The sequence below is a fragment of the Helicoverpa armigera genome, chromosome 17, assembly GCF_030705265.1.
Source record: "Helicoverpa armigera isolate CAAS_96S chromosome 17, ASM3070526v1, whole genome shotgun sequence".
Taxonomy (NCBI): Eukaryota; Metazoa; Arthropoda; class Insecta; order Lepidoptera; family Noctuidae; genus Helicoverpa; species Helicoverpa armigera.
In genome coordinates this window covers 1454700-1480536 of record NC_087136.1, presented here as the reverse complement: position 1 = coordinate 1480536, position 25837 = coordinate 1454700, and the positions used below count along the sequence as shown (strand labels likewise).

The 25837-nt window shown below is 35.2% G+C and overlaps 1 protein-coding gene across 1 annotated transcript; it reads right to left on the bottom strand.

The window, feature by feature from the left end:
- Positions 1 to 6440: 6440 nt before the first annotated feature.
- LOC110370377 (clavesin-2) lies at positions 6441 to 19780 on the bottom strand. Its single transcript, XM_021326137.3, has 6 exons — positions 19552 to 19780; positions 11948 to 12118; positions 10830 to 10924; positions 8410 to 8554; positions 7631 to 7824; positions 6441 to 7375 (listed from the first exon to the last, which is right to left on the bottom strand). Exons 2-6 carry the CDS (start codon positions 12093 to 12095, stop codon positions 7076 to 7078), a joined length of 882 nt encoding a protein of 293 aa, XP_021181812.2. The 5' UTR covers positions 12096 to 12118; positions 19552 to 19780; the 3' UTR covers positions 6441 to 7075.
- Positions 19781 to 25837: the final 6057 nt, after the last annotated feature.

Sequence of the window (25837 nt, the reverse complement as noted above, 5' to 3'; positions counted from 1 at the left end):
ACTTAGAGTCGGCCGATAGTTTGTTTGAACTCATGAATCAATCAGTATGAAGATGTACCTATACACATGACCAAGATCAGGTCCTTAGCTGTATCAGCCTGCTCGTAAACTTTGATTTGAATAAGGAATTTCTTTAAAAAATAAAGAAATTAGCAACTGTTAGCCGACTTTTTAATCTGCAGTGTGCACATACTCTTAGTGAGAATAAATTAATTACATCGTTCCTAGTTTATTTCTCTCCGACAAATTGCTCTTAGAAAACTGGTTTTCAACTGTAAATACTGAAACAAAAGCTTCATGCTTGATTTTATTACCATTGTAATATTATTTCTCTGAATAATTATTTTACTAAATGTACGGTGTTGTAGCCGTTCGTGTTTGATTCGAATTTTGTTTTTGCGTTATTTTGTCCCAATGTTTTGGGTATGTCCTTAGAGAGTTGCTCTTTGTTTCATGGCTGTTTTTCCCGGAACATTTGGGATTTGAAACATATATTTATGCTCACTGAATTCCTTTCTACATTTCTTATAACACACAACAAATAGACATACAGTCAAATCAAACACGTGTAAATCCCGTTCGTGTGTCAATATGTTCTTACTGAAACCTATAATAGCAACTTTATCCACTTGAAAATCAACCTTTGCAACGATGTGCTAAATTAAGTTCTGTAGTTTATCTTACAAAATTATTATGTTTTAAAAGCGTGATATTCTTGGTGTGGGCTAAACCCCAAAATATGATGCCAATAAAATTCAAAAAAATATGTAAACAGCGTACTCTTAATCCCAAATCCCCAAGCCACACCAGGGCAGCATAAGCATATCACAGTAATATAGCCGGACGCTTGACACCGGTCACGGGGCAACCCTCTTGTTTTTACGACAAACCCGGATAACTTGTCAGGTCCATAATCTGTAATAATTGTGACCCGAATGTCCTTTGTATACTTATACACAAATATCACAAATGTTTGCGGTATAATAAAACCGTTTTGCGTGACTTCTGATTGCTAAGCCGGATGATACGGTCTTATTTTAACGGGGTAATTTTGAATTGTTTTTTTTACGGGAATTAAAGTATTATGAAGTAATAGATCTTTCTCTATGGTCTAGATTTGTAAGATATCGTGAATTTTATACTATTTTAATATTAGATTGAAACTGACACGGGAAATGAATTTAAAATTGTCATAAAATTACTTAAAAGCTTTTGGAGAAGTTATAATTAATCTGACATTATATAATACTTTACTCTGACTTAGGAGGGGCTTTTGATTCCAACGTAAAGCTTTTGTTGCTTCACAGTAAGGTTTAATACTATGTTTGTTAAACGATGCAAAATTTTCAGAAATTGGCTACAATATTTCCCGTCACCATACCTGCTATGATATCATCATCATCATCATCATCTCAGCCATAGGACGTCCACTGCTGAACATAGGCCTCCCTTTGATCTCCACAGATACCTGTTGGAAGCGACCTGCATCCAGCGTCTTCCGGCGACCTTTATAATATAGTTGGTTGAAATTAAGGTACTTACTAACATTTCAACAGAGATTTATATAACGTGAAATGAACAGCTATGCAGATTAAACCTAGCTTCAAAGTGAAATTGTGAAAACATCAGAGGTGGCAGGTCTTTGATGTTGAATGTTCACGGTCATCTATCAAAACTGATAAATATTTCACGAGAGCTAACATAATTTGATGAAAACATAAATAATTATTACGAAACATTATTACGGAATTTTACTTTTTGTTAGGTGATTTTCCTGGCAAACATTTTACGCAGTTAGCTAGAAGAATGGCTGGGAAAAATTGAGATATTAACATGAAAATATTAAGTTACATAGACGTGTATGGGCACAATATAATCTCGTATTACTTTTTCTCTTCACTAACCACAACCTAAAAAATATTGGATGAAAATTTAACGACCTTATTACAATCGTCAAGTATTCGAAAATAAAATAAGTACAGCACGAAAATATTTATTGAAATAAAAAATGCTACTGGCTACATGAAGTAAATGTGTACTCAAATAGAGCGTAAAACATAGTTTGTATGATTCACTCACTGATTTGAATAAAGCATTCAATAAGTCGGCCAAGAACTTTGCATAATACAGACCGGCCAACTTGTACAACTTGTAAACAAGTTAGTCTCAAGAAAGGGATTACATGACATCCAATGACTCCTAGTCTCCTAGTACATGATACATTATGTACGATGTACTCTTAACTTTTCGGACCAAACTTTTTTATTCTATTTTCGGTTTTCTGACCCGGGACAAGATGAATTACAAATGTAGGTATGTAGGATTTTTATTATCAGAAATTGTAACGGTTTCTGCAAATTCTCAGTCTCCACTCAGAACCCGATCTCTGACCTTCATGACCTAATTACTGGGAAACACAAATAATTATGTTTGTTTACACAAATTCTGACAAACAGAGGCTCGGTATTCATATGACAACCGACACCGACGTTTGTTCGCTCCGTGAAAGGCTGTTGTGGTATCATATTGCAAGGATATTAATTATTTCTTCAAATGAAAATTTAATCATATACGGCATTATAAATTACGCAGAAAATATACCTATCTATATAGTTATATACAAATCCATTTATTTGTGTAAGTGATTGCGAAAACATGTCTTGAGAATAAATCCCAGCGAATCTAACTTACAAAACTGATTAAGCTAAAAATAAAGGCACCTGTGTCTGATACCAAAAATACTCAGCCTTCCAGTTTGATTGATCCTTATTGTTTTCCAATATTTTATCCTCATACGTCATACATCAAATCAGGAGTTATGAGACATGGGCTCCGACCTTCCATCTCATTTACCATTAATTCAGAATGATGGAACTCCATTGATTAATCACCAGCGGTATATCAAGTACCAGGATAGCTGAAATGTGGCGAGGGTTGATTGATATGGCAGAAACACCTGTGTTGCGTTGACAAAGAGGTAAATATTCTCTGAAAGATGGTGTGCCGGAAATTTTTTGATAAATTGAACCAAAATTTTGACTCTTGATGAAATAATTTAGCTTAGATACTTGTCTAATTAGCTATGTACAGAAGAAACTCTGTCGTTTCGTATGCGGCTAGTAGAAAGGATTGTCGTATGGGCATGGAACACCAGGATTGCATAAGTGTGACTAATCTGGCATTCAGGTTAGGTAAACTGCATTTGCCACCATCGTGAGTCCGAAACCACGTGCCCACTTGGGCAAACGCCAAAAACTTTATTTTCTTGTTGTTCGTCGAAGTTCAAACAATGTTAGTCTTATGTTACTTCATGCATTATGCAGAAGTTATCTTAAAACTATGGAATTTTGGTAAGTCCAGGCTTACTTCAAGAGGATGTCGTATTTGGCATAAAAAATGAACTAAGTACAATAAGCAATACTTATCATAGGTTTTTCAAAATTATTTCTATTAAAAACATTTTTAACTTCATCTTCAACGAGTATTTGTAGAATAATTTTTAATTTCATCTTTGATTTTTTTCTATTATTTTAAAAAGCAGAGTTAATTGCGATTCTGAGCCTTATCCATTACACAGAAATGGCTTCAACTTTAATATAACTGTAGGACGGCCATGTGTTGCATTAAAAAGTAATCAAGTAGCTTTGAGCATGAGATATGCTTGTGAAATTAATCTCTCGCAGCTAGTTGGGTTTCGTATATTTTGTTTGCAATTTAGAAGTGCTTTTTACCAGATAGGTTTTAGTAAAATAATTTTAGATTGCAATAAGAGTTGTTTATTTTTAATTCCAAAAAGAAGATTTAGTACCCAATAAATTTCAATTTCATAATGCTTCAGGGTGATTTTTGAATGAAATCTTTATTCTTTTCAAAGTAAAGTCTAATTTTTTTATTTTAAATAGTCCGTCTATTGCTTGGTTCCAAAGAGTTAGTCTCATGGAGAAGAACCGGCAAGATGATGTAGGTATCAAATAAAGAGCTAAAACTAAGTGCTCTTACAAACAAAATCGTCAAATATAAGATGAATCACAGACTAGATACAACGGCAGGTAAGTAACAACCTCTTACACATTTATTACCTCAGAGACGAAGGCAGCATGGAGGCAACACATTTTATGATGCCCTAAAATATCAGGAGCGGCCATCATTTGTGAACATAAAACCTTACAGAAGTGGTCTAGAGCACCTACAGACAGGTGTTGTATGACGCTGCGTACAAAAAATATTACTAAAGGAATAAGTAATATTATTTTTTTACTCGTTGGTGAACTTTTATTTTTATTTTTTACTCTAAAAATTGATCCAAAATTAATACAACTTACATTTATTTATATTGGTTAACATATCACAGAAGAAGTTCTAGTGTAAAATGAAAAAAAATAACTAGCCGCAGCTTAGCTATAGAAATAAATATCTAAAACCCGTATTTCATCATCGTAGTCATCTACATAATATACTGACATTATGAAGCTGAATCAATCAAATCAATCGTGGTTCTTACCACGTGACAAGTCAACAAAGCTGGTTATATATACTACTAGTTATATAGGTATATTACTTGTATAATTTACGGAACGTATTTGCAGTCTTTCAGCGACTCGACTTGTGAAAGCCTTCACTAGATCTTTAAATAACAACGCACGATGATGTTTATGTGAAAGGGCTTAGGAGTCACGCGCCTGGTATATTCATTGTCTTGTTTTATCCTTTGTGGCTTCCCAAAATTCTTGTTTTTAGGTCAAGGGGTCGAAAGGTCTGCGGTGTCATATGTCAGATTTAACAGCCGCTTTTGTGATGAGAGTGTTTCAAGTACTGTATGTAAGGTGATCTGAGGGGGCAGACAACCAGGGCGGCAGGATTGAGAGTGGGTTACCGAGACTCTGGGCTCCAAAGGGTTTTGTAGGCATTGTCTTTAGATATTTGCAGTTGCTCCAACAGTTTAAGGATTTCTTGTATCCAAAAAGTGACTAACCTGGGTAATTTTTATACAGTTCTCTTGTGGATTTTGCACTGGGAAGTAAAACTAAGTAAAACTCAAGGACTTTTTGCTTGTTAGCTTTAGAGCTTGAGTGTCAATCCTTACAAAAACTATTGAGTCCACGGGTAATGCAATATTTCAAGGAAAATAAAATGTCAGTTATATTATAAAAATAGTTTAATTAAAAGACTTCCAAAAATAGTATCACAAATACATTTTTCTTACACCTATTTGACTAATTACATTACTAAATTCAACTTTATTGCTATGATATAAGGCACATGTTACATTGATCAAGACAATTTGTTCAGTCGTGTTACGTTCTCGCCAAACTTCAAGTCGGTTTCAATTATCATTGTTTTTGTGCCTTAAATAACTTGGTCACACATTTGTCATCACATAACTTTGCTCGTTTGAAATACGCCATTTTAACACCGTGCGTGGGTGCGTTTAGTTCTTACAGACACGTACATCAACCTTTCTCAATCTGTCTTTCTTCAATAGATTTTCAACCTTATCACAATAATGGAAGGTTAATGTTCGATTGTCAGTTCGGGTTGTTTGACCTGCTGGCGTCTGTACAATATCATTCTAAGTCTGTGGCAAACTTCAGAACGGTAAAGTAATGTGACGAGAACTGGACATTAGAAACAAATTGTAGCGTAACATGAACACAGAGTACAACAGAGGTAAAGCTATAAAGGTTGGTATACCACTATCCCTTTTTGACATGAAAAGTTAGTTGATTATTTTGTGCATAAAACGACAGTTTAACTTATAGAATAGAAACAGGCGAAAAAAAAAACAAAAATAGGACTTGCTTTTTATAATAAAAAAAGAAGTTTCATATTTTCGAAATTTTTTATAGTGCCTAGATGAATCAATCTAGTTTTTTTAACGATCGCTGTCATTCTAAGAGAAAGCAAGATGCACCAAAAATAATTCAGGCCGATTGAGCAATTATGTTCCATGCTCTGCAATTTGTTTCTAAACTTGTATTATCATCATTTTTAAATTAGTTTTGGCCATATATAAATTAATTGCTTTAATGGCTTAACTCTCTTAAATATCTAGGCATTTTGACTTACTCAAACATAATTTAATCATGTTTGAGGTAAAAAATACACATCTAAAAAAATCACCTAAAAATATCAATTTGTTTTCTGACACCAAAATAACTTAATATTAATTTTTATATATAAATTACTTACAAAAAATATCCTAAATGCAATAAAGGACCAAGGACTAACACTATTAGAAAATTTTTACATGACCTTTCATCATCCCATCTGCCTAGCTCGCCTTTTCCTAATTATGGGTCGGCTTCCAGTCTTACCGGAGGCAGCTGAATACCAGTGTTTTACCAGAAGCAACTGCCTATCTGACCTCCTCAACCCAGTTACCCGGGCAACCCCTTAGTAAGACTGATTGTTAGGCTTTACCGTTCCAAAACCTGAAAATGTCTTCAGCAAACATTAATTCGAAGTGCATTCGATACTGCATTCAAGATAATGGGGGCTTTCAAAGTACGTGTGCTATCCTATCGGATTTTAAAGTACACTATAATCTCACGTTTCGATATCGGAAAATGGTCACTAGATGCGAGAAACTAGAAGCCATTAGCGTTAACGAGATCCTTGCTATACTTAAACTTAATGTCTTTTACGAAGCTCAATTATCACATTGATTAAGGTTTTTATGTTTCTTACCTATTGTCAAGGCTTTACGCACCATATCTGCTTAACCTACGCTCGCTGCAATTTTACACAATTGACTGGGAATGTTTTAATTCCATTTAGTCAATACGCATATGTATTTTGTAATTGATAATCAATATATAAAATTCAGTCAGATATAAAAAAAATACATAGATTTATTTTTTCACGAAAGCGGGTAAGCCACACTTGTGTGCGTCAATGTAAATGCACATGACTCGGCCACTACTGAAATCTCTTGAGCTTAGGATCACAAAGTTAAATGTGCATTTTACACAAAAAATAACCTCACCTGCTCACCTGCTTTCGTGAAATAACACATCTATGTCTATAACGTCTTACATCTTTCACAGGCCCTATATTTCAGTTTGGAAATCACAAATCACTCTTTAATAACATAACCTAGCTGCTTCATTTCCCGATCAAACTGTTCATCTCTGTACTTCTTTATCTTGTTTAACCAGATGCCAAAGGAGGATACTCCTCTGTAGGTACCCCCATACCTCTCCGGCAAGACCTCAAGGTCCAAATGCTTGTGCAAAGACTTGAGGTCGCTGCCATGGAAGTGAATGTACTGCCAGGCTTCCTGAGGAATGAACTTCTTGAACAGATAGAAGAAGGTGTTCAGAATCCAGGAGTAGTTGATGATGTGGACGCCTTTGATGCGACCGGGTATTGCTACCTGGAAATGAGAATAAGTGGTTAAAGAAGTAGTCACGAATAGGCGGAGATTGTAGTTTTTTGTTGTGAAGAGGAAATGATAAAGCATGAATTGGGAATTAACAAAAATATGTATTGTTTTTATTGGATCAAAGGTGTTATTTCATCAATTAAGTTGGTTTGTAAGGATATATGTAGGCATATTATCACTGTGCGGGAAAACAGTTCCCTCAGGAAGGAAATAGATCACAAAAAAAGTTAGAATAAGCTTACTTACCCCCATTAAACACACGATTTGGTAAGCAACCGTAGGAGTCAAGGTGGCCACGTGTCGATACGAGATCCCCTCAAGGTCCACGATAACTGTTCCAGCCAGGATCTGAAGCTTCGGCTGCCGCAGTCCTATCTCCGTCATCGCCATCCCGGCGCGGACCAGGTCTTCTACTGGAAACTCGTTTGGATCCCAACGTCCTGGAAAAAGTAATAACTTGTACAGTCAATCTGTCATTCAATAGATTTTCAACCTTACCACGTTAGTGGCAGGTTAATGTTCGATTGGTAAAAGACAGATTTGGTTAGGTTTACCTGCTGGCGTCTACTATAAAAGAGCTTTCGTAACTGATAGATAACAAATGGCATACGAGCATTTTTAGTACATATCCGCGAAATTGCAACCTTTCATGCTAGCAGTTCATTCACATGTATGGATCGATGTGATAGAATCTTGCCAGTAATGGCAAAATAGATACAGATTCTAAAATCTGTGTAAGATTTTATCCCAAAACGATAAAAAGGGGGACACTGAGTGATACACACATCAAGAAATCTATCAGTCTCGTACGAGGGAGCTTGAAATTTCGCAGCTTTTTGTTGTTTTCAATTTTATTATTTCCAAACAATGAACCCTGCAATTTCAAAGTTTGTACAGTCACATATGTATATGTAGTTTAGTCTAGATTTAAATTTTGTTATTTTATTGTCCTCGCATAGTTTTCTGGTTACGAATTAACTTGACAAATGCCCCATGATAATCTCCCAAAATTATGAATTTCTTACCGAATCTAAAGACTGACAGTCTCCCAGTATCTGGCCTGTCCAGCATAGTTCCCTCATACGCGTCCTTGACTTTGACCAGCCCCCAGAGGTCAACGCCCTCGTACAAGTGCTTGTTCTGCTCTCTGAATGTGCAGTATCGAACCATCTGAAATCAAGAAAATAAGTTTATTTAATGAATACTTAAGAGATATATTAAAGATATTTTTTTTGTACAAGACTGCGAAACTACTAAAGCTCTTTGAAACATTCCCGAGTAACATAGGCTATATTTTGCTAACCCCTACGGAAATAAGTTCATCGGGGATGTTGTTGAAACCGAAATAGCTAGTCTGGTATGGTGTTTGAAAAGAAATAAAAACTTCACGTTTACAATGCTTATAGGGCAAGAGGCACTATTTGATAAAAGGTAGAGACGGGGAATAAGATCGACCCTAATAAATTACAACCAATGCCTATGGTAATACAAAATGTATTAAGCTCGATAAATATATCGCAAGCCTGTTTTCATCGAACGTGTAGCTATTAACCAGGGAAATTCCATATTTTACTAGAACAGGGTCTTTTGGACTTTGGACTTGAACTCGAAGAACGTTCTTATATTACTTAACGTTTTTTCTTGATTGTCTTAACCTGTAGTCTGTCACTGTACTTATTAAATAAATAAATAAATATAATACGACGCGATGTGTACAGTGTATAGGCACTCAAATAGGCCTAAATGGAGCCTCTTTCAATGTTCTTATTTTATTTATTTAAATGTGTTAAATAAATAGTTCTTTTGTAACTATAATGGAGGTAAGATCATGAGGCGTGACGAATGTATCCACTTGCTTGCTCAACTAGACATAGACCTTATATTATTACGTAGAAAAAACATTTAAATGACTAAGCTGTTTTGTTAACATGGGATACAAATTACAATAAGTAATGTAGATTTTAATTTGCATTGTATTATGGATTTATTATCTTCCTGATTTTTCAGAAATATGTATTGTTCAATTACTTACAAAAATGCTCTTGGGACGTTTATATTTTTGTATAATTTTATTACTTTAAACTTTTTTTCTACTTATAGTTTGCCTTATCATTAAGCTTTATATTCATTTTTTTTATATGAATGATGACCGATGCTTCTGCTACCACTATCTGACAGACATGGCCGTCCAAAACCCCTAACTAACACTATGGAAAATTTTAAAGTCACTATAACATCGCCATATTAATGCGCGCTTTATGTAGTCTAATAAATGTAATCCTAACTCGTGAAAACAGGAGACAAGATTAAGCACAAATAATTTTGCATTAAGTAAATTACCGATAAACTATTAATTACATGTCAGGAGACAAGGTTATCATTGACGCAAATTACTTAAGTTATTAATAAATAAAAACCGCCTACAAAATAACAAGTCCTTGCTTGGACAAAAAAATAAACCTGCTGAACATGTTCGGAGTATCGAAGCAGGTTTGACATTAAATGTATATCCTGGTTTAAAATTGTTTTAAGGCCAGTTAAAAAATATAACAGGTACCAGTACAATAAAATGAGGTGATTATGTACTTATTGAAATAAACTTCCTCTATTCTTCTATACTGATATAACAAAAAAAAAAGGTTTGTTTGTTTAAAGCCTAAAGGCTCTATAATCTACTAATTAAATGAAGAGGATTTTTTGGTCATTTGTCTGAACGCTAAAGGCTCTGAGACTACTGAACCGATATTAAAAAGTCTTTCAGTTTTGGAAAGATGCACTATTTGCGAATAACATAGATAGGCTATTATTTTGTGCGGGTACGAGAAGACACAGCTATTTAGAAGACATATTAATAAGACAACCAAGTAGACAAACACTTTACATCCTACATATGTATACTTCCTTGTATGGTAAGTGTATACATAATCATATTGTATTACTGTGATCAAGTTAACGTATAACTAAGTAGTTGATCTAACTTAGGTTCACTTGAGTAGCACTTAGCGGTGAAGTGAGTAATCATAGCTGTACTTATGTATATCTGTGTAGGCAATAGGCTTATTATTGAGAATTATCTCTTCAGTCACATGAAAAATATCTTATTTTTTTATAAAATATTTCATAAACTGAAGTTTCAAAATCTGCCTATGATAGATGATTTTTTTTATCTCAAAATTTATCTCAAAATGAAAATGATTTGTTATCCACGTGGTTTAATAATTATTTCGAAAACTAACTTCGTACGATATCTTAAACTTCCATAAATAACTTTCCATAAAACACTTAAATACGAAACTTTGATCAACAGCCGAGATAATTTCACTACAAGCAAAAAGACTCTTGTAAGTATTCCCACATCATTATATTTTTGTTTTATTTTATGCTTGTCATATGTCTCCAGAACATAAGCTACCGGAAGGAAAACTGCCAATGTGATATATCTTACCAGTTTATGCGCTCTTGGTACAATAAACTCCCTGGCTCGCAGAAATCTCAGCAGGTACTCATCATCCGTCCTCAAGGGGTGACATTCACCGCGTGCTGCAAACCCAATAAAAACCATTAATTAGGTTTAATATTTATCTTATTATCATTGTTCATTTTTAGCGTTACCTGAATGTAATCGTGGTTCATACGTCGAGAAACAAATGCAACTATCAGCATATACCTAATAGATAAGCCATTCACTTCATAAAAACTTACAATAATTTTAAACCGCAAAACAATAATAACACTATCTCCATATGTCGGGATTTCCGACATTCTTGAGTAACGCGTTGATCTTCCATCGCATAGGTCAATGAACCCAAAGTACAGTGTACAACAAACGGTATGCGACATCACAAAGACATTAAGAAAAACATGAATTTTAAGTAATTAATGTTTAACTTTGGTCATACATTATCCTGTCTAAAGTAACGGTTAAAGCGTTTTGAGGTAGGTAGTTAATTAACATAACCAAACATATGCATAGTATAGGCATTAATTATATGATATGAATGGCTAAGGTACTATATTTTATTAACTATTTAAAGTCTAGGTATATAGGCCGCCAGCAAGCCAGTGGCACTGAATTATTTTCTCGCAAAAAAATGTCGTTTTAACAAAAGGTGCTCCACAAAATTTTATTTTACTCTTAAATCATCCAAAAATGTAATAAAAATAAATTATACATTCATGACCATAAAAAATGTGCCTATATTTCTGAGAAACACGACATTTTTCTTTTTTGAGTCTAAAATAATGTTCCCGCACTAAATTATCATTACTGAGTAATTTACGAAGAATAATAAGTTAAGACATGAACATTTCTTTCCAAGAGACTGTTAGGTTATTTTTTATAACAAACAATGTTAATGGGTTTTACGCCTATTGTCTAAAATTAACTTAATACTTTGTCTCTTAATTAGCAAGGATGACAGCTGGTGTCATTTGTCAAAATTATGAGACACAAGAAATGTACAGATACTCTCTGCTTTGAAACTAAGTAATTAAGAAAATCTACAGCTCATAAGTAATGTAGGTATGTATATGTAAATCTCAAGTTGAGCTCCCGTTACTCACCAAATATCATTTTCCTAAGTTCGGTAATGGCTGTTGCCCTAGTAGCTACATTCTCTTTGCATTGTTCGTAAGCGATCTCCATTAACTCCGGGTCCTCCTTCGTGTTGAGCTCGGCTTCGAAGCCGATTTCTAAGAAGCACTCAAACATGATGATGTCCTGGTACTTGCAACCTGAGACAGAAAAAAAAACGTGTAAAAAATGGTGACGTGAGTGAGTGACGTCTTTCCAAATCTTGTACGTAATTGGAAAATATTTAATTCAATAAATATGAGCATTATCCGAGGCATACGTTGGTATAACTGTTTCTTACTACTTGGTAAATATTTTCCAAGCACTTGTGCAAAATGCCTAGACTGAAATATTTATGCGTTTAAAAAAAATAACTGGTAATACTTACCACATTTAAATTCGATGCTTAATAGGTTCTACAGACTACGTAGCAAAATTAAATTTGCAGTTACGTCTGATTTATTATACTCTAAAAACAACTATGATAAATAAGTATAAAAACTATCCAATCAATATTTGAGTATGGTAATTTTTATGTTAGCAAGAGATTAAAATCACTTCACTGCGAACCTAATGAAAAGGTTTTTCCCGATAAAAAACGTCAATACAAAAACATGTTTGTCAGGCCTTTATTAACATAACTTGATCATTTATTAATTTGCGTTGTATTAATATTTTTAAATGTTAAAAAACTGGTTTAAGGTCAACCCATATTATTCGAGTATTGTATTACGTAAATGAGGACTTTGTTATCTAAATAAATATGATTCCACCAACTTATATAATATGCGGATATAATAAGGAAGATAGCATAAAAAATCAACTTCCTTGTATTTTATATCTTTGTAAAAGCCGCGGATTTTCTGTATGAGGAAAAATACCAAACGCTTTGATTTGAATAATTAATTAATTACTCAGATAAAATGTACTATTCTTTTGAGCGCTTTGTCGAAAGAAATTATATAATTAAGTCTAATATTTGCGCCTACTAAGTCACAATGATATTCAAAAAGTAATTTTGTGGACTACTTACCTACGACCAATTTCAATGTTTCAAGTTTTATGTTATTTTTAACTATGCGACTTTTGACTGCAACGTTAACGTAAGTGACTGCATCGACATAGTTAGGTAATAGATTTTCTAGAAAAGTCTTAATTTTGACTTAGGTACATTTGCATCTCTTTAACTAAAATGTCGAAGATTTCATTTTACTTTTTTCACTTACGACTGTATATTATCAAGATGTAGGACTATAAAACCTTTGATTTGGAAGTACCTATTACAATAATGGTTAAATGTAGGACAACTAGTGTCACCACAGAATACTTAATACGGTACCTACCATGGCATCACTATCTAACGTCATTAGTACATTTGTATTGTAGTCACTAATCGTACTGCAATTTGCAACGCTTGGTTAGTGAACTAAATTGTCTAGCATCATATATGTATATGGATAATAGAAGTACTCGTATAATGTCCGTTATCATATCGAACACCACTTCCTTTATTCAGTGGCTGAATTATTTAATGTAGTGGGCTGATTTGAAAAAATGGGGTGTTTTTATGAGATTGGCGTATTGAAGTAAACTTTTCGGCTATATAATATTAGTATAAGTACATAGATAATTCAGCATCGATAAAAAAGAGGTTAATGATTTTAACTTGTATGTAACAGACATATAACTTTCCGTTTCTTATTTCCTCTTGGCCATTGACAGTGCCAGTGACCAGTGAATGGAACATAAAATCAACAGTGTGGTACATAAATAAGCTACTAGTCAATCAAAAACTTGTTCTAGACAATTGTATTGTCTGCGTCAAATTGGTTGTAAAAAACGGTTTTAAATCAAAAACGCATTTTTATATATTTTATTTTGCGAACAAACTTGTTATATCATTGCAATAGTTCGATAGAAGGTCACTTTGGAAATAGATAATTTTATATAAATAAAATAAAATTACCGACATCTATCTACCTGTACCTAGTTGACAGTCATGCAGCTGGTGGCTGATTGCATTTTGTACCTAATTAAAAACCTATTTTATTTTACCTTTGATCGAAGTTAAAACACTTACGTACTAGGTAGGTACCTATATCCAAAAATAATAAAAAACTCATCAAGACGGTTAACAGGCTTCAAAAACCAATGAATACCAATTTATCCATGCCTTTGAGATTCAAAATCAACGCCATCAAATCAACGGAACATACTTATAAAAATAATAATTGAGTTAGCAAGGTTACAATCCCACATTAACATAAAATTAATATTTAATTCAAAATTCGCGCCTATTTGTACGAGTTGATCTCAGAAACTGCTGATCCGAAACGATTCGATCTTGAACGCGCTCGTAGAGGTCAGCCAACATTCATATCTTGAGTCTATAAATGTCAAGGGCATACTATCTTATAGGGCTACTTTGTTTTATCGAGGTCTTGAATTTTCTTTGATTAAAAATGGTAAAGATACTGACCTATCGTAACTACACAATATTTTTATGCGTGTTTCGACTGATATCGCTTTTCAGAACCTATAAAATAGTGAATCAACCATTAACTTTAACCATGGATTTATTTTATCCGACAATACCTACTAGGTACCGGATAATTCTATCAGAAAGTCTTCAACCATTTTGGCAGATTGTAAAAAAAACATTTAATATTTAAGCCCGTATAGTCGTAAAAAATATTTAAGTGTCCGTATGCATATTCAAATGATTTGTTACAAAACACCATGTTTTTTGCCTACTCGTTTAATCAAATAAATATAATATAATCAATTTTAAATTCAAATCGTACATTTTAGATCTAGGTTTTTTTACGATCTAGATTTTCATAAATACTAGTATTGCATCATATGACCTGAATTGTAATGAATGCGGTGACAACTAGCTCATTCTCACGGTTTTACTCGCATTCTGATGCAACTATTTATCCAGGTACCCGAGCAAATCAATCTTCGAAATAGACAGACAGTGTGAAACCTTTACCCTACATATTTTTAGGGTTCCGTACCCAAAGGGTAAAACGGGACCCTATTGTTTTCGCTCCTCTGTCCGTCCGTCCGTCCGTCTGTCACCAGGCTGTATCTCATTGACCGTGATAGTTAGAGAGCTGAAATTTTCACAGATGATGTATTTCTGTTGCCGCTATAACAACAAATACTGAACTAGAACAATTTTTTTTTGCTCTGGTACGGAACCCTTCGTGAGCGAGTCCGACTCGCACTTGGCCGGTTTTTTTCTTTCAGGTAGGTAGATAAAATCGAAAAGCATAAAAACCAAGTTGACGTATAGAGGTCGAAATGCAGTTCACAATTTCTTACATTGTCATGAATAGTAGGTACCAGGAATGCAGAAGACAGAAGCATATATTATATGGATGATGCAGCATACTGAGGTAGGTACTCTGAGCTTCTGAACGTAGACCACGTAAGGACATACAGAGTGAAATTACTAGAGGAGTATAATCAATAGGAGCTTGTTTACGCGTCGTATTATGCCAGGATAAGTACATGATATCTCAAAACAATAACGCAATAATTATCTCGCAGTCCCATTTAATATTGTTATCATCATTTACTGGACAAAGTTTACCGATAAGCATTAAAATGAGCGTCAAAATGCTAGATAATACTATCGGCTGGACGTTTGTACTGCAAGTGTGTCAATAGTTTGTTAAGGCATGCACAGACATGCGCGGGATGTTCTGCATAACTGAATGGCATTATCCTTGCAGTCTTGTGAAACAGGCATGTAGTTAGCTCTTTATTTACTACTCAATTGTCGAATAGATAAATGTATAATACTTTTAATATTTTATTCGTCATGAAACATTACCGTTCAACTGCTAATTGACAAGAATAAGAGAGATTTTACTCTACTCCTTTCAGTACCGGAATCATCCTAATTACGTATAAATACTGCCTGAAACTTTAAAAGTTATTAGTGTAATTACGAAAAAAATATAAGTTTGACACGTGTTGAAAAATCGTATGTTTAATTGTATTTTTCACCAAACACGTGACAGACGTCTGTTTCTTGTAAAACCCTGATCGAAACGGGCTAAAAACGATGTGAAAATGCGTCGTTTTGGAAATACCTTTATATGATTAAGATAAAGTCATTAAAATTAATTGCTTAATTATATTTTCAACCTCTGATATAAATTCCGTAAATCATCTCAGTGTCAAATAAATTATTTAAACTATAGTCGACAAAAAACTGTTTTGAAAGAGATACATAACTTTTTATTACTAGGCATAATTATTGTTATTAATTAATATTTCTGTATTCAAGGCTATTCTAAAACCTATTACTGATTTTGTATAAATTATGCGTAGGAGTCACGCGTAATCATTTAAAAGTCGCAATTTTTTGTTTGTACCATGGCTTATCTAAACTTATCTATATCCTCTTTTTCTTTTTATATAAATAGGAATGATTTGATTGTTTGTTTGAATCGAATAGGCTCCGGAACTACCGATTGGAATCATTATTTCGCTATTACGAAGTTACACTACACGCGCTAATAGAATAGAATATTCTTTATTGTACACCAAAACAAACATAGAGAAGGACAATACAAAAAAAAAATAGCGCTAAATAGATATAGCCTATGATATATTTTATACGGATATGAGAAGTTCCCCGGGACACGGGTGAAACAAAGATATTGTGATAATGAGTGATTAAATCATCAATATTTTAATAATTTTTCTACGACTTTAAATGAATAATATAACAGATTTATTGATTTTTTTATTTATGAATCGTATTATCAACCTTTTTTAATGGTAATTCATACAAAGGTTTTGCGTAGGAGTTCGGAAGCTCTGACTCATACGATTATCCTTCACTCATAATTCCATTACATAATATTACTTCAATATGTTCAATCATTCGGCACATTGTTTTATTTATCGATTTTTTATCGACGTACTTATGTTCAACATTAATCTAAGATTTATCAAAACTACAGATGGGGAAATAATGTAATTTTCTGACGATAATCTGCTGAATACGCAAATTATTTTCACTTAATACTTCATTAGATCTTTCTAATAATTAAATTTGTCCACTTTGGCCATTTATTTATTCACAAAAAATCTGCCGCTAGGCGAATATCTTACTTTTGATTGTAGGTAGGTAAATGTAAATCGTATTTTAATAGACAACAACATCTAGTACATTGCCCCGGGTTAGCGATAAACAGTGTCTCCCTCCAAAATCATAACAAGACTTTAAAGTAGCATTTTTTAAGCGCGTTTTAAGCGCAAAGAAGCTAAATATCAATGAACTATGGGTTACCTACAATTATGTAAGTATGTTATAAACCGAGACTAATCCACAAACAAAACGTTTGAAATTAATCGTTTAAAACTGCGTGTTATTTTTACAAAACAATTGAATTTGAACTACATAACACAGTATAGAACTTTCGGCATGCAATATTATTTAGATACATTGCATTTAATTGTTCTTCCGTGCATCTCCTAATATATTCTGGAACCCTGGTAGCGATCACGTTATAAACAAAGGACTGAGTAACAATTTTTTACTATCCGAATATAAAATATCATAGGATTATCACTTATAATACCACAAGAGCTTCAAAATTATCGGGTATTTTCCGATAGGATTTTTCCTGGAAAACTTGACGACTTTATTTGTTTGCAGGGAACCTTGAGGGAAATGCCAGAGAATTTTGAAGCTCGTGTGGTATTCGGGGGATTATTTTTCCGTCCCAAATGTCGGCCACCAAATCCGAGGCCATGTGCTTTCATGGGCTTCGGAACGCGCCACCTTCAGGCTCCCAAGTCACGGTGGGGGGGGCTACCATCGGCGTCGAGAGGGCGATGAAGTACCTGGGACTCGTCCTCGACGGCCGGTGGAGCTTCGTCGAGCACTTCCGACGTTTGGGCCCCAAACTGGAGAAGGCAGGTGCTGCATTCAAGCGGCTCCTGCCCAACCTGGGAGGCCCAAACGCCCCCTGCCGTAAACTCTACGCGGGGGTCATGCGGTCCATGGCCCTTTACGGGGCCCCGGTATGGGCACGTTCGGCACGGCCGCGGGCTGTGCACTACCTGAACGTGCCCCAAAGGGTGATAGCCATTAGGCTAATCCGGGGGTACCGCACGATCTCCCGCGAAGCAGCTGGCCTACTCGCTGGACTGCCACCGTGGGATCTGGAGGCGAGGGTCTTCTTGCGCCTGTACGACTGGCGCGAGGAGGCTCAGCGCCGGGGAGAAACCCCGTTGCCGCGGCAAGTTGTCGCGCAGCGGGCGGAGCTCCGGCGCGATCTCATGGTGGCCTGGAGGGAGCGACTATCGCAACCCAGTGCAGGGCACGCCACCATCGTGGCGGTAAGTCCCCTTTGAGGAGTGGCTCGGGAGGAGTCACGGCGCCCTCACGTACCGCATGACGCAGGTCCTCACCGGACACGGTTGTTTCGGGAGGTACCTGCACCGCATCGGTCGTGAGGAGGCGCCCGGGTGTCACCATTGTGCGGACAGCCCCGAGGACACGGTGGACCACACAGTCCAGGTGTGCCCCGCATGGAAGGGCACCGCCGGGTCCTCGTCGAGGCTCTGGCGGCGGCGACCTCGCGTCCGGCCCTGGTTCAGGCCATGGTCCGGGGCGAGGGAATGGGATGCCGTCGCCTCCTTCTGCGAAGCGGTCATGCTCGAGAAGGAGGAGGCGGAACGCCAGAGAGTCCGCCTCTCATCCCGGCCGCCGCGCTGGACCAGGTAGACACCATGGGCGCCGGGTGTCGCGAGATGACTCCCGGCCACCGTAGGCGTGGGTCTGTGGGCGGTGAGTTCGGGTGGCTCATCGTCCCTCTGTCTTCCTAGACGACAGACCCGTGTCGACGGCGCGCGTTGTTCCACGCGCTCCTCAAAGAGACGTCAGCAACCCCAGCGGGGCCCAGCAGGGCCAAGGCCTGCCGGGGCTGCGGGTTGTTCGAAAGAGATACCGCGGCCCTGGTACATAAAAGGCCTATGACGGAACACGACGATTTTAGTCAGTAAGAGTCTGACACTCCCTCACCGCTGCTAACCCACAGCGGGAGGGGTCATTTGATGATTTTACGTCGATAAAAAAAAACCTGTCAGTTTGACATAGCAACGACCAGAGAAAATATTCAAAAAATTATCAGTATAATACCATGTAGGTTGTACCACGTGACGTCGAATGGTGCAATTCTATTGGTCGATATTTGGGTCGGAAAAATAATCCAAATAATATCAGAAAGGTTTTTTCCCCAGATTTCAGTACCTAAATATTTAGTCAATTTCAATTCTCTGAAATTGGCTAAACCCTGAAAAAGTACCGACTTACTTTCGCATCTTCTAAACTACCTATTAGAAAGACGAATCTCCGAAATCTGGGTCTGTAGGTGGGCGCATAATTTCTGAGCCACTGCACCAGATAGCAATATTTTTTATTGTTTTCCTTATTGTTTTAAAAAATTAAAACAATAGCTAGAAATGCCCAGAACTCAGTAGTAAAACAAAACAAAAAAACGTAAACACTCTTTTCTTTCGGCTTAGCTAGAAGACATTGATAAATACCGTCCTAAATACATACCTATAAATTAAATTAATATCCAAAAACAAATAAATCACAGTTCACATAAATCCACATCACAGTATGGTCATCACAATATTTATTATTTATCTATTACATACGGCACGTTTCTTTGCTACACAAGTTACAAAAACAACGTGTTATCAACGGGCGCTTCGCAACGATTACTAATTCACTTGGTCTTGATACTCGCTCAAGGATCACAACGTAACTGCCACTATGCGCCCGCGCTGATATCAAACTCGTTTCTGTTCAACTGACGCCATGCAAACGTGTTGTGGTTGTGATGTCATGCCTGCACTCAAAGGGCTCCGTTTGAGCTATTCTTGTATGCATTCTATTGTTCTGTTAGTTAATGACTCGTTGAGGTTATTAAAGGTTTTGAAATGTGTTTATCTTTTCAATCGAGTTTTTTTTGTGAACCTTTGTTGCATCCGCCTTTTTCAGTAAACGTTCAGTGGAATAATTTCAGATAGTTGCCTGAAGCGGTGATTTTATGCTACAACGTTTATATAACATTGAATGTATATGTATGTATATGCTATAAAAATCGGTTTAATGATTTAACTGTGAAAGCAGACGGTTACTGACAGAGAGTTACTTTCTTATCTTTCTTATATGAATTGTTATTAGAAAGGATCAATGTTTTTTTGTTTTATTTATGTCTGTAAACGAACAAGTTAACTTTAATCTTTTTAACTGCTTGATGTATATTTTAGTTTACACTATTTTTTTTAGTAATCACTACCTAATAAGTAAGTAATTGATAGTTCTGACAGATTGTCTGTTAATAATATCTGTGAAATTATTGTGAAAGTATAAGTATAAGCATGTAAAAAGTACACGAAGGATTTTTTATAAATAAAGTAGAAAACATTCGGAATTATGTGAGATTTACATATTCCAAATGGCTAGCTAAAGTTTAACATGGTACATAAATATAAATGGATCTCGAAACTAAAAGATAGGAAAGGTCACAAAGAATCAACACAGGAGTTTTCAAAAATGCATGTAAGTAATAGTTTAGTCATTCAATATGAGTTGCCTCATCGGATGGCAAGGTTTTTTTCTATATTTATAGACATGCTCAATAAATATTGAACTGATTTTTGCCATTCACTAATTAAATTCCAAAAGTACATTTAATTGGCATTTTGGTGTAATTATATTAAGGTTTTTCTGAAGGTACATAATATGATTGTTAATTGAGCAATTGCTGGGAAATAATAAGTATTAGAGGTCAACGATACGTGTACTTTGTATACTTTTACGTTATTCATTTGTTTGTTGATCTTGAAAACTGACTCGATGTCAGTTTTTACGCCTAAAGTAAGACAGTTGAATTGGAACTCCTTTCTAATCATGATACTCTGGTACAAAGTCCAGATTCAAAAACATTGCACTATGAATGATTCATCTTACTTTATTTAATTTCGGAGAACTAAGATTGACTGATGCTACTACGAATTCCCAAAAATATGAGGTTTTCAATTCATTGGAATCCTTTATTTAATTTTTATGTAATAATATACTTACTGTTTCTCGAATGCTATCGTGTTCATGGTAGGAAAGCCGGTTAATTTTCAAAATTAGCGGTATAATTTGAATTCGTTTGAAAAGTAATCCACCTTGGTCGTAATACTTACTAATTGCTGAGTGAGTCGATGTTTATCTTGCTAGTAATTAGACGGTAATGCCACATCTTTAATAACTGAGCTTAAGTTTTTGTTAAAAAAATATCTATGTGTCTGTATCTCGTGAATCCGGGCTGAAAGGAAAAATAATAATATACTTAGCTTACAATACTGCAATAATAATACCTACCCTCCTGAAACACATTTTTTATGCAAAACTCAGTAGAAAACATTAAAGTCCTTTATCAAACCTAATAACATATTTATTTCATGAAGTACAAAACTAATTCTCAAGATTCTCAACAATATATGATTTTTAAACTCCTTCAAAGTAAATTAATTACATAGTTATTCTGATAACTAAGAAAAACATATATTTTCAATTATTTTTATGTGCCTATTTATCACTCGAATAGAGATACACTTGTGCAACACATTAATGGCGCTCGTCTCGAGGCCGGCGCTCGCCTTGACTCGCATCATGAACCTGATCTCGGGTCATACCCGCAGTTACCGCACTCTAACGTATTTACTTACTGTTACATGTTCTAGGATAAATAGTCGCTTTAACTTAACTTTAACTTAAAGTTATTGTATGGTCATCAGTACGTCTTGTGTACTTTATTATGGCGCAAAGTATGTCATATCATCATCTTCCTTGTAGCCTTTCGTGGGGTCAGCTTCCAGTTTGATAGGATGCAGCTGATTACCAGTGTTTTACCCATGCAGTTTTTATGTCTAAAGTGAGACAGTTGAATTTGAACTCCTTTCTAATCATGATACTCTGGTACAAGTCTATAACTCTGGTGGCCGGCGCTCGCATCATGAACCTGATCTCGGGTCATACCCGCAGTTACCTCACTCTAACGTATTTACTTACTTACATGTTCTGGGATAACTAGTCGCTTTAACTTGTAAGTTTATTGTAGGTACATGAGTAGGTTTTGTGTATTTTATTATGAAACAAAGTAGACATATCGTCATCATCATTGTAGCCTTTTACAAACTACGTTGGCATTCGATTTCGGTCTGATAGGATGCAGTTGAATACCAGTGTTTTACCCATACAATATAAATATGTTATGAAAACTCTGTTTTGCATACAGCTAGTATGCTAGTTTATTATTTCAGCTCTTTAACTTTTGCTCTTATGCAACCCTTTGGTTAAAAATATGTTTATGATCCATAGTCTATTTTTAGTCAGCACAACATGTCTTCTTCTTCAATGCTCCTCTGTCTGACAACATATCACCAGCCATATGCTATGTTCTCTTGCCTTGCTCGACTGTTCGAAAGAGTCCTTGAGCGGCTGTAACAGAAAGGGCTTTAAATTAAACAACTACCAAAATCGATAGGTACTTTTAGGGAATAAAATACGTACCTAATCATTAGGTAATGTTAAATGCAACAAGTTTTTGTAAAATAGCTTCTAATTACTACAAATTAACGCATTATTGAACTAGAATTTATAAGACTTAGTAAACTATGTAGTTAGACTAACAACCTTCTACCTAACCTGGTCTCATTCAAATCGTTATGCACCTGTAAATGGTTCAATAATTACACTAGATCATAACCAGTCTAATAGCCATTAAAGCCACTTTAATAAAAGTTAAAATAATTGATAACTTGTAACATAATCGTATTTGTACAAAAACATCGTTTTTTTTGGTTACCTGAAGCTTATTATGCTAAGTCATAAAAACATTGGTAGGTAACTAGAAGACACGTGAAACATAAACGTGATCTTGAAGTACCAAGATGCAAAAACTTTTTAATTACCATAAACTCCCTTTTTTGGTGTTTTTGGGTTTATTAACCTGTTACCCCAACCAATACGTTTTTTCCATTTTTTTCATTAATAAAAATGGCAAAACATTTCCAATGATTGTACGAGTAGGTACAATACATTTTCGTCAACCTTAGTTAATTTTCTGATTCATTATCATTTATCCCACTCCCACTGCTGGGCATAGGCCTCCTCTCACACAGAGAGTTGGTGATTTTAGACTTTATAGTTAAGGTTTCCTCGAAATGTTTTCCTTCACCTTTTAATCAGCCAATGATGTCTAAGAGATTTTCTGAATTTCTGTGCTGAATTTCATAGCAACAATACACTTTCTGGTAGATAAGATTTAGCACTTAATAATTTTGCACTGTCATTGTTTCCAAAGTTATACTTTTCTGTGTGAACAATACGGATAAAATATAATTATTAATTATAAAAGATTATCTTTTATATTTTTTCACACCAATATCTTGCCATCTTTTCCCAGACATTAAAACAATACCATAATGAAAAAAAAATGCACTGAATTGCAATATTTTTTTGACAAAATGTCATATTGTAGTACTTCACACAAAAATGATAAAATATACACACTCGTTAACGAAAGAGTGAGCTGTAAAAATCTTAAGAATATTTGAAAGTATGAAAGTTATCTCAGCTTGCATTTTTGCTTTTTTTGTTATTGTCAGATATATTTATAAATCTGAATTCTTCATTAACCTTGAATGTCACAAATTGCTGTGATGATAAATCATTTTCTTCGATCTTTGTTAGTGAAATCGGACAGACTGCAGTTAAAAATTAAGCAGTTATGGGACGTCCGCTTACATTTGGAGTTGTTTAAGGTTATGTTTTAGAAATATAGATAGATAGATTTACTTTATTAGGTTCAGCAATCGTACATTTTTGATCTTGGAACTGATTAATGAAGGTGACATAATGGGCGGTCATATCGCTAACAGTGATCTCTTCCAGACAACCTTAGGATCGATTGAGACGAGAAGAATGTATGCCGAAAAACAAATAAGAGCTTAAGTAGTTTTTATAAATGAACAGGGACTAAGTAGGGTCTAAAGTTACAAATAGCTGAAAGAGGAAAAACAAATGATAACTCATTTCCGAAATCACCAGGTGATTGCACCTTCCTGTAGCTACCAGGCGATCAGCAGTTCCGAGGAGTACAATTGATGACTCCAAGAAAGTAGGTGTATGTACCTACACGTGCCACGATGCTTGAAATTGAAAGTTGTTTGAAGTCGTTGACCAAATAAATGCAGTTTGTGTTTTATTTTTAGAATTTCTAGCGCTAAAATTAGTTTTTTTATTAATTATGAGTTATATGTTATCTAGTTTCAACTAGTTTTACAAGTCTGGGTATGCATTTCTTCGCGCATCTCGCATTTTATGAATATATTTCATATTTAATATCTATTTTTAAGCTGACCTCAACATAGTTGGGAAAAGGCTATGCAGACGATGATGATGATATTCTATGCATATCAAATTCTTATCCTACTGATCAGATGGTTAAAAGACTTTGATGTAAAGCTTTAAATTAAATGGTTTACAACTTACAATTAGGTATGTATAGGTACGTACTTAGAATAATTAAATAATTAAGTATTCATACAATAACCAAAAGGTCGCCGTCAGTTTTGGCATTTCCAGCACCTACCAAGAATTTCCAAAGTTTCCAAGATACACACAGTGTTGAATTAATTAATTCCCGAACGAGTTTCAACCGCAAGTTCTGAATAACATGTTAGAATCCTAAAATTAAGTCAATATTTGGAATTTCAATCACAACAAAGTTACGCATAGTGGGAATTTACACACTAGATTATTTGGGGAAAACATTGGCGATTAATTTACATTCATAACTGCTTGTTTTCGTTACAAACTTATGACTTTATACATATAAGAGAGCTATTATAACGGCATTAAGTTCAAATCTGGAAATAGGCAGAACTAACCGTTTCAATGGGTTCCATCCACGTTCCTTCAGAAACACTCCCCACAACTAGGTATAAAGACTTGGAATAGATTTCACCACTCTAGACCGTCATACTGTCTACCTAACATTTTAATACTTTCAGTACTTTTGGCGTGAAAGTGCGACAGACAGATATACATTCATATACTTCCGTTCATATAGCAAATACTATTTATTATAACCAAAAATGTATTAACGTCTAATTTCCTATCTCTCATAACTAGCTGTAAAAATTATAATATATCGTCTTGTATGAGCATCACGTTTATTTCAATATTTTCTTTATACTTAGCGTCAATTATCCTTATTTGAGTCACGTGCATCAAATTGTGCACACGCTTCGAGAGCTCATGTGAGGCAAGCTCACCTGCAAGACCTCCGGTTAATTGTAAATAACACCTTCAATTTAAACTCATTTACCCATTTACCTTATAGGGTAAGTAAAAAATCTCATCATAAACATGTCATTCCCGTGGCTTCGCTCTTTACGGTTTATTTATATGCAAGGGTGTTTCTATTTCCATACCAAATTATATCTATCGTTCATCCTGTATACTGTAAAATTGTATGTGTGGTGGGGATAGCAACATTGTCCAGCCCCAATAGCCAACTTCACCTGTCCGTAGTAACCCTGCTAAAAACCGACGAGGCTCTAGTGAGTGATTGGTAGCAGTATATCACCACACAGTAGCATTTACCAAACGATTATCTCTTAACAGGGTGAAAACTATCATGAACTATCCTCCACATGGGGAATGTGGACGGGTTCGCTCACCTCCTAAAAACCAGCCGGTGTTGCCTTCATTTACCTATTGTCGAGGGCACGGATACCGCCAGAGCATTTTTCTGGACCACCATGGCCATGTATTA

What these genes read in the sequence shown, in the direction of transcription:
- LOC110370377 (XM_021326137.3), bottom strand. Translation starts at nt 12,095, where the DNA reads ATGTTTGAGTGCTTCTTAGAAATCGGCTTCGAAGCCGAGCTCAACACG. An exon ending in ACTTAGGAAAATGATATTTG is followed by an intron (nt 10,925 to 11,947) that starts GTGAGTAACGGG and finishes TTGGGTTTGCAG; the next exon opens with CACGCGGTGAATGTCACCCC. An exon ending in ACTGTCAGTCTTTAGATTCG is followed by an intron (nt 7,825 to 8,409) that starts GTAAGAAATTCA and finishes TACTTTTTCCAG; the next exon opens with GACGTTGGGATCCAAACGAG.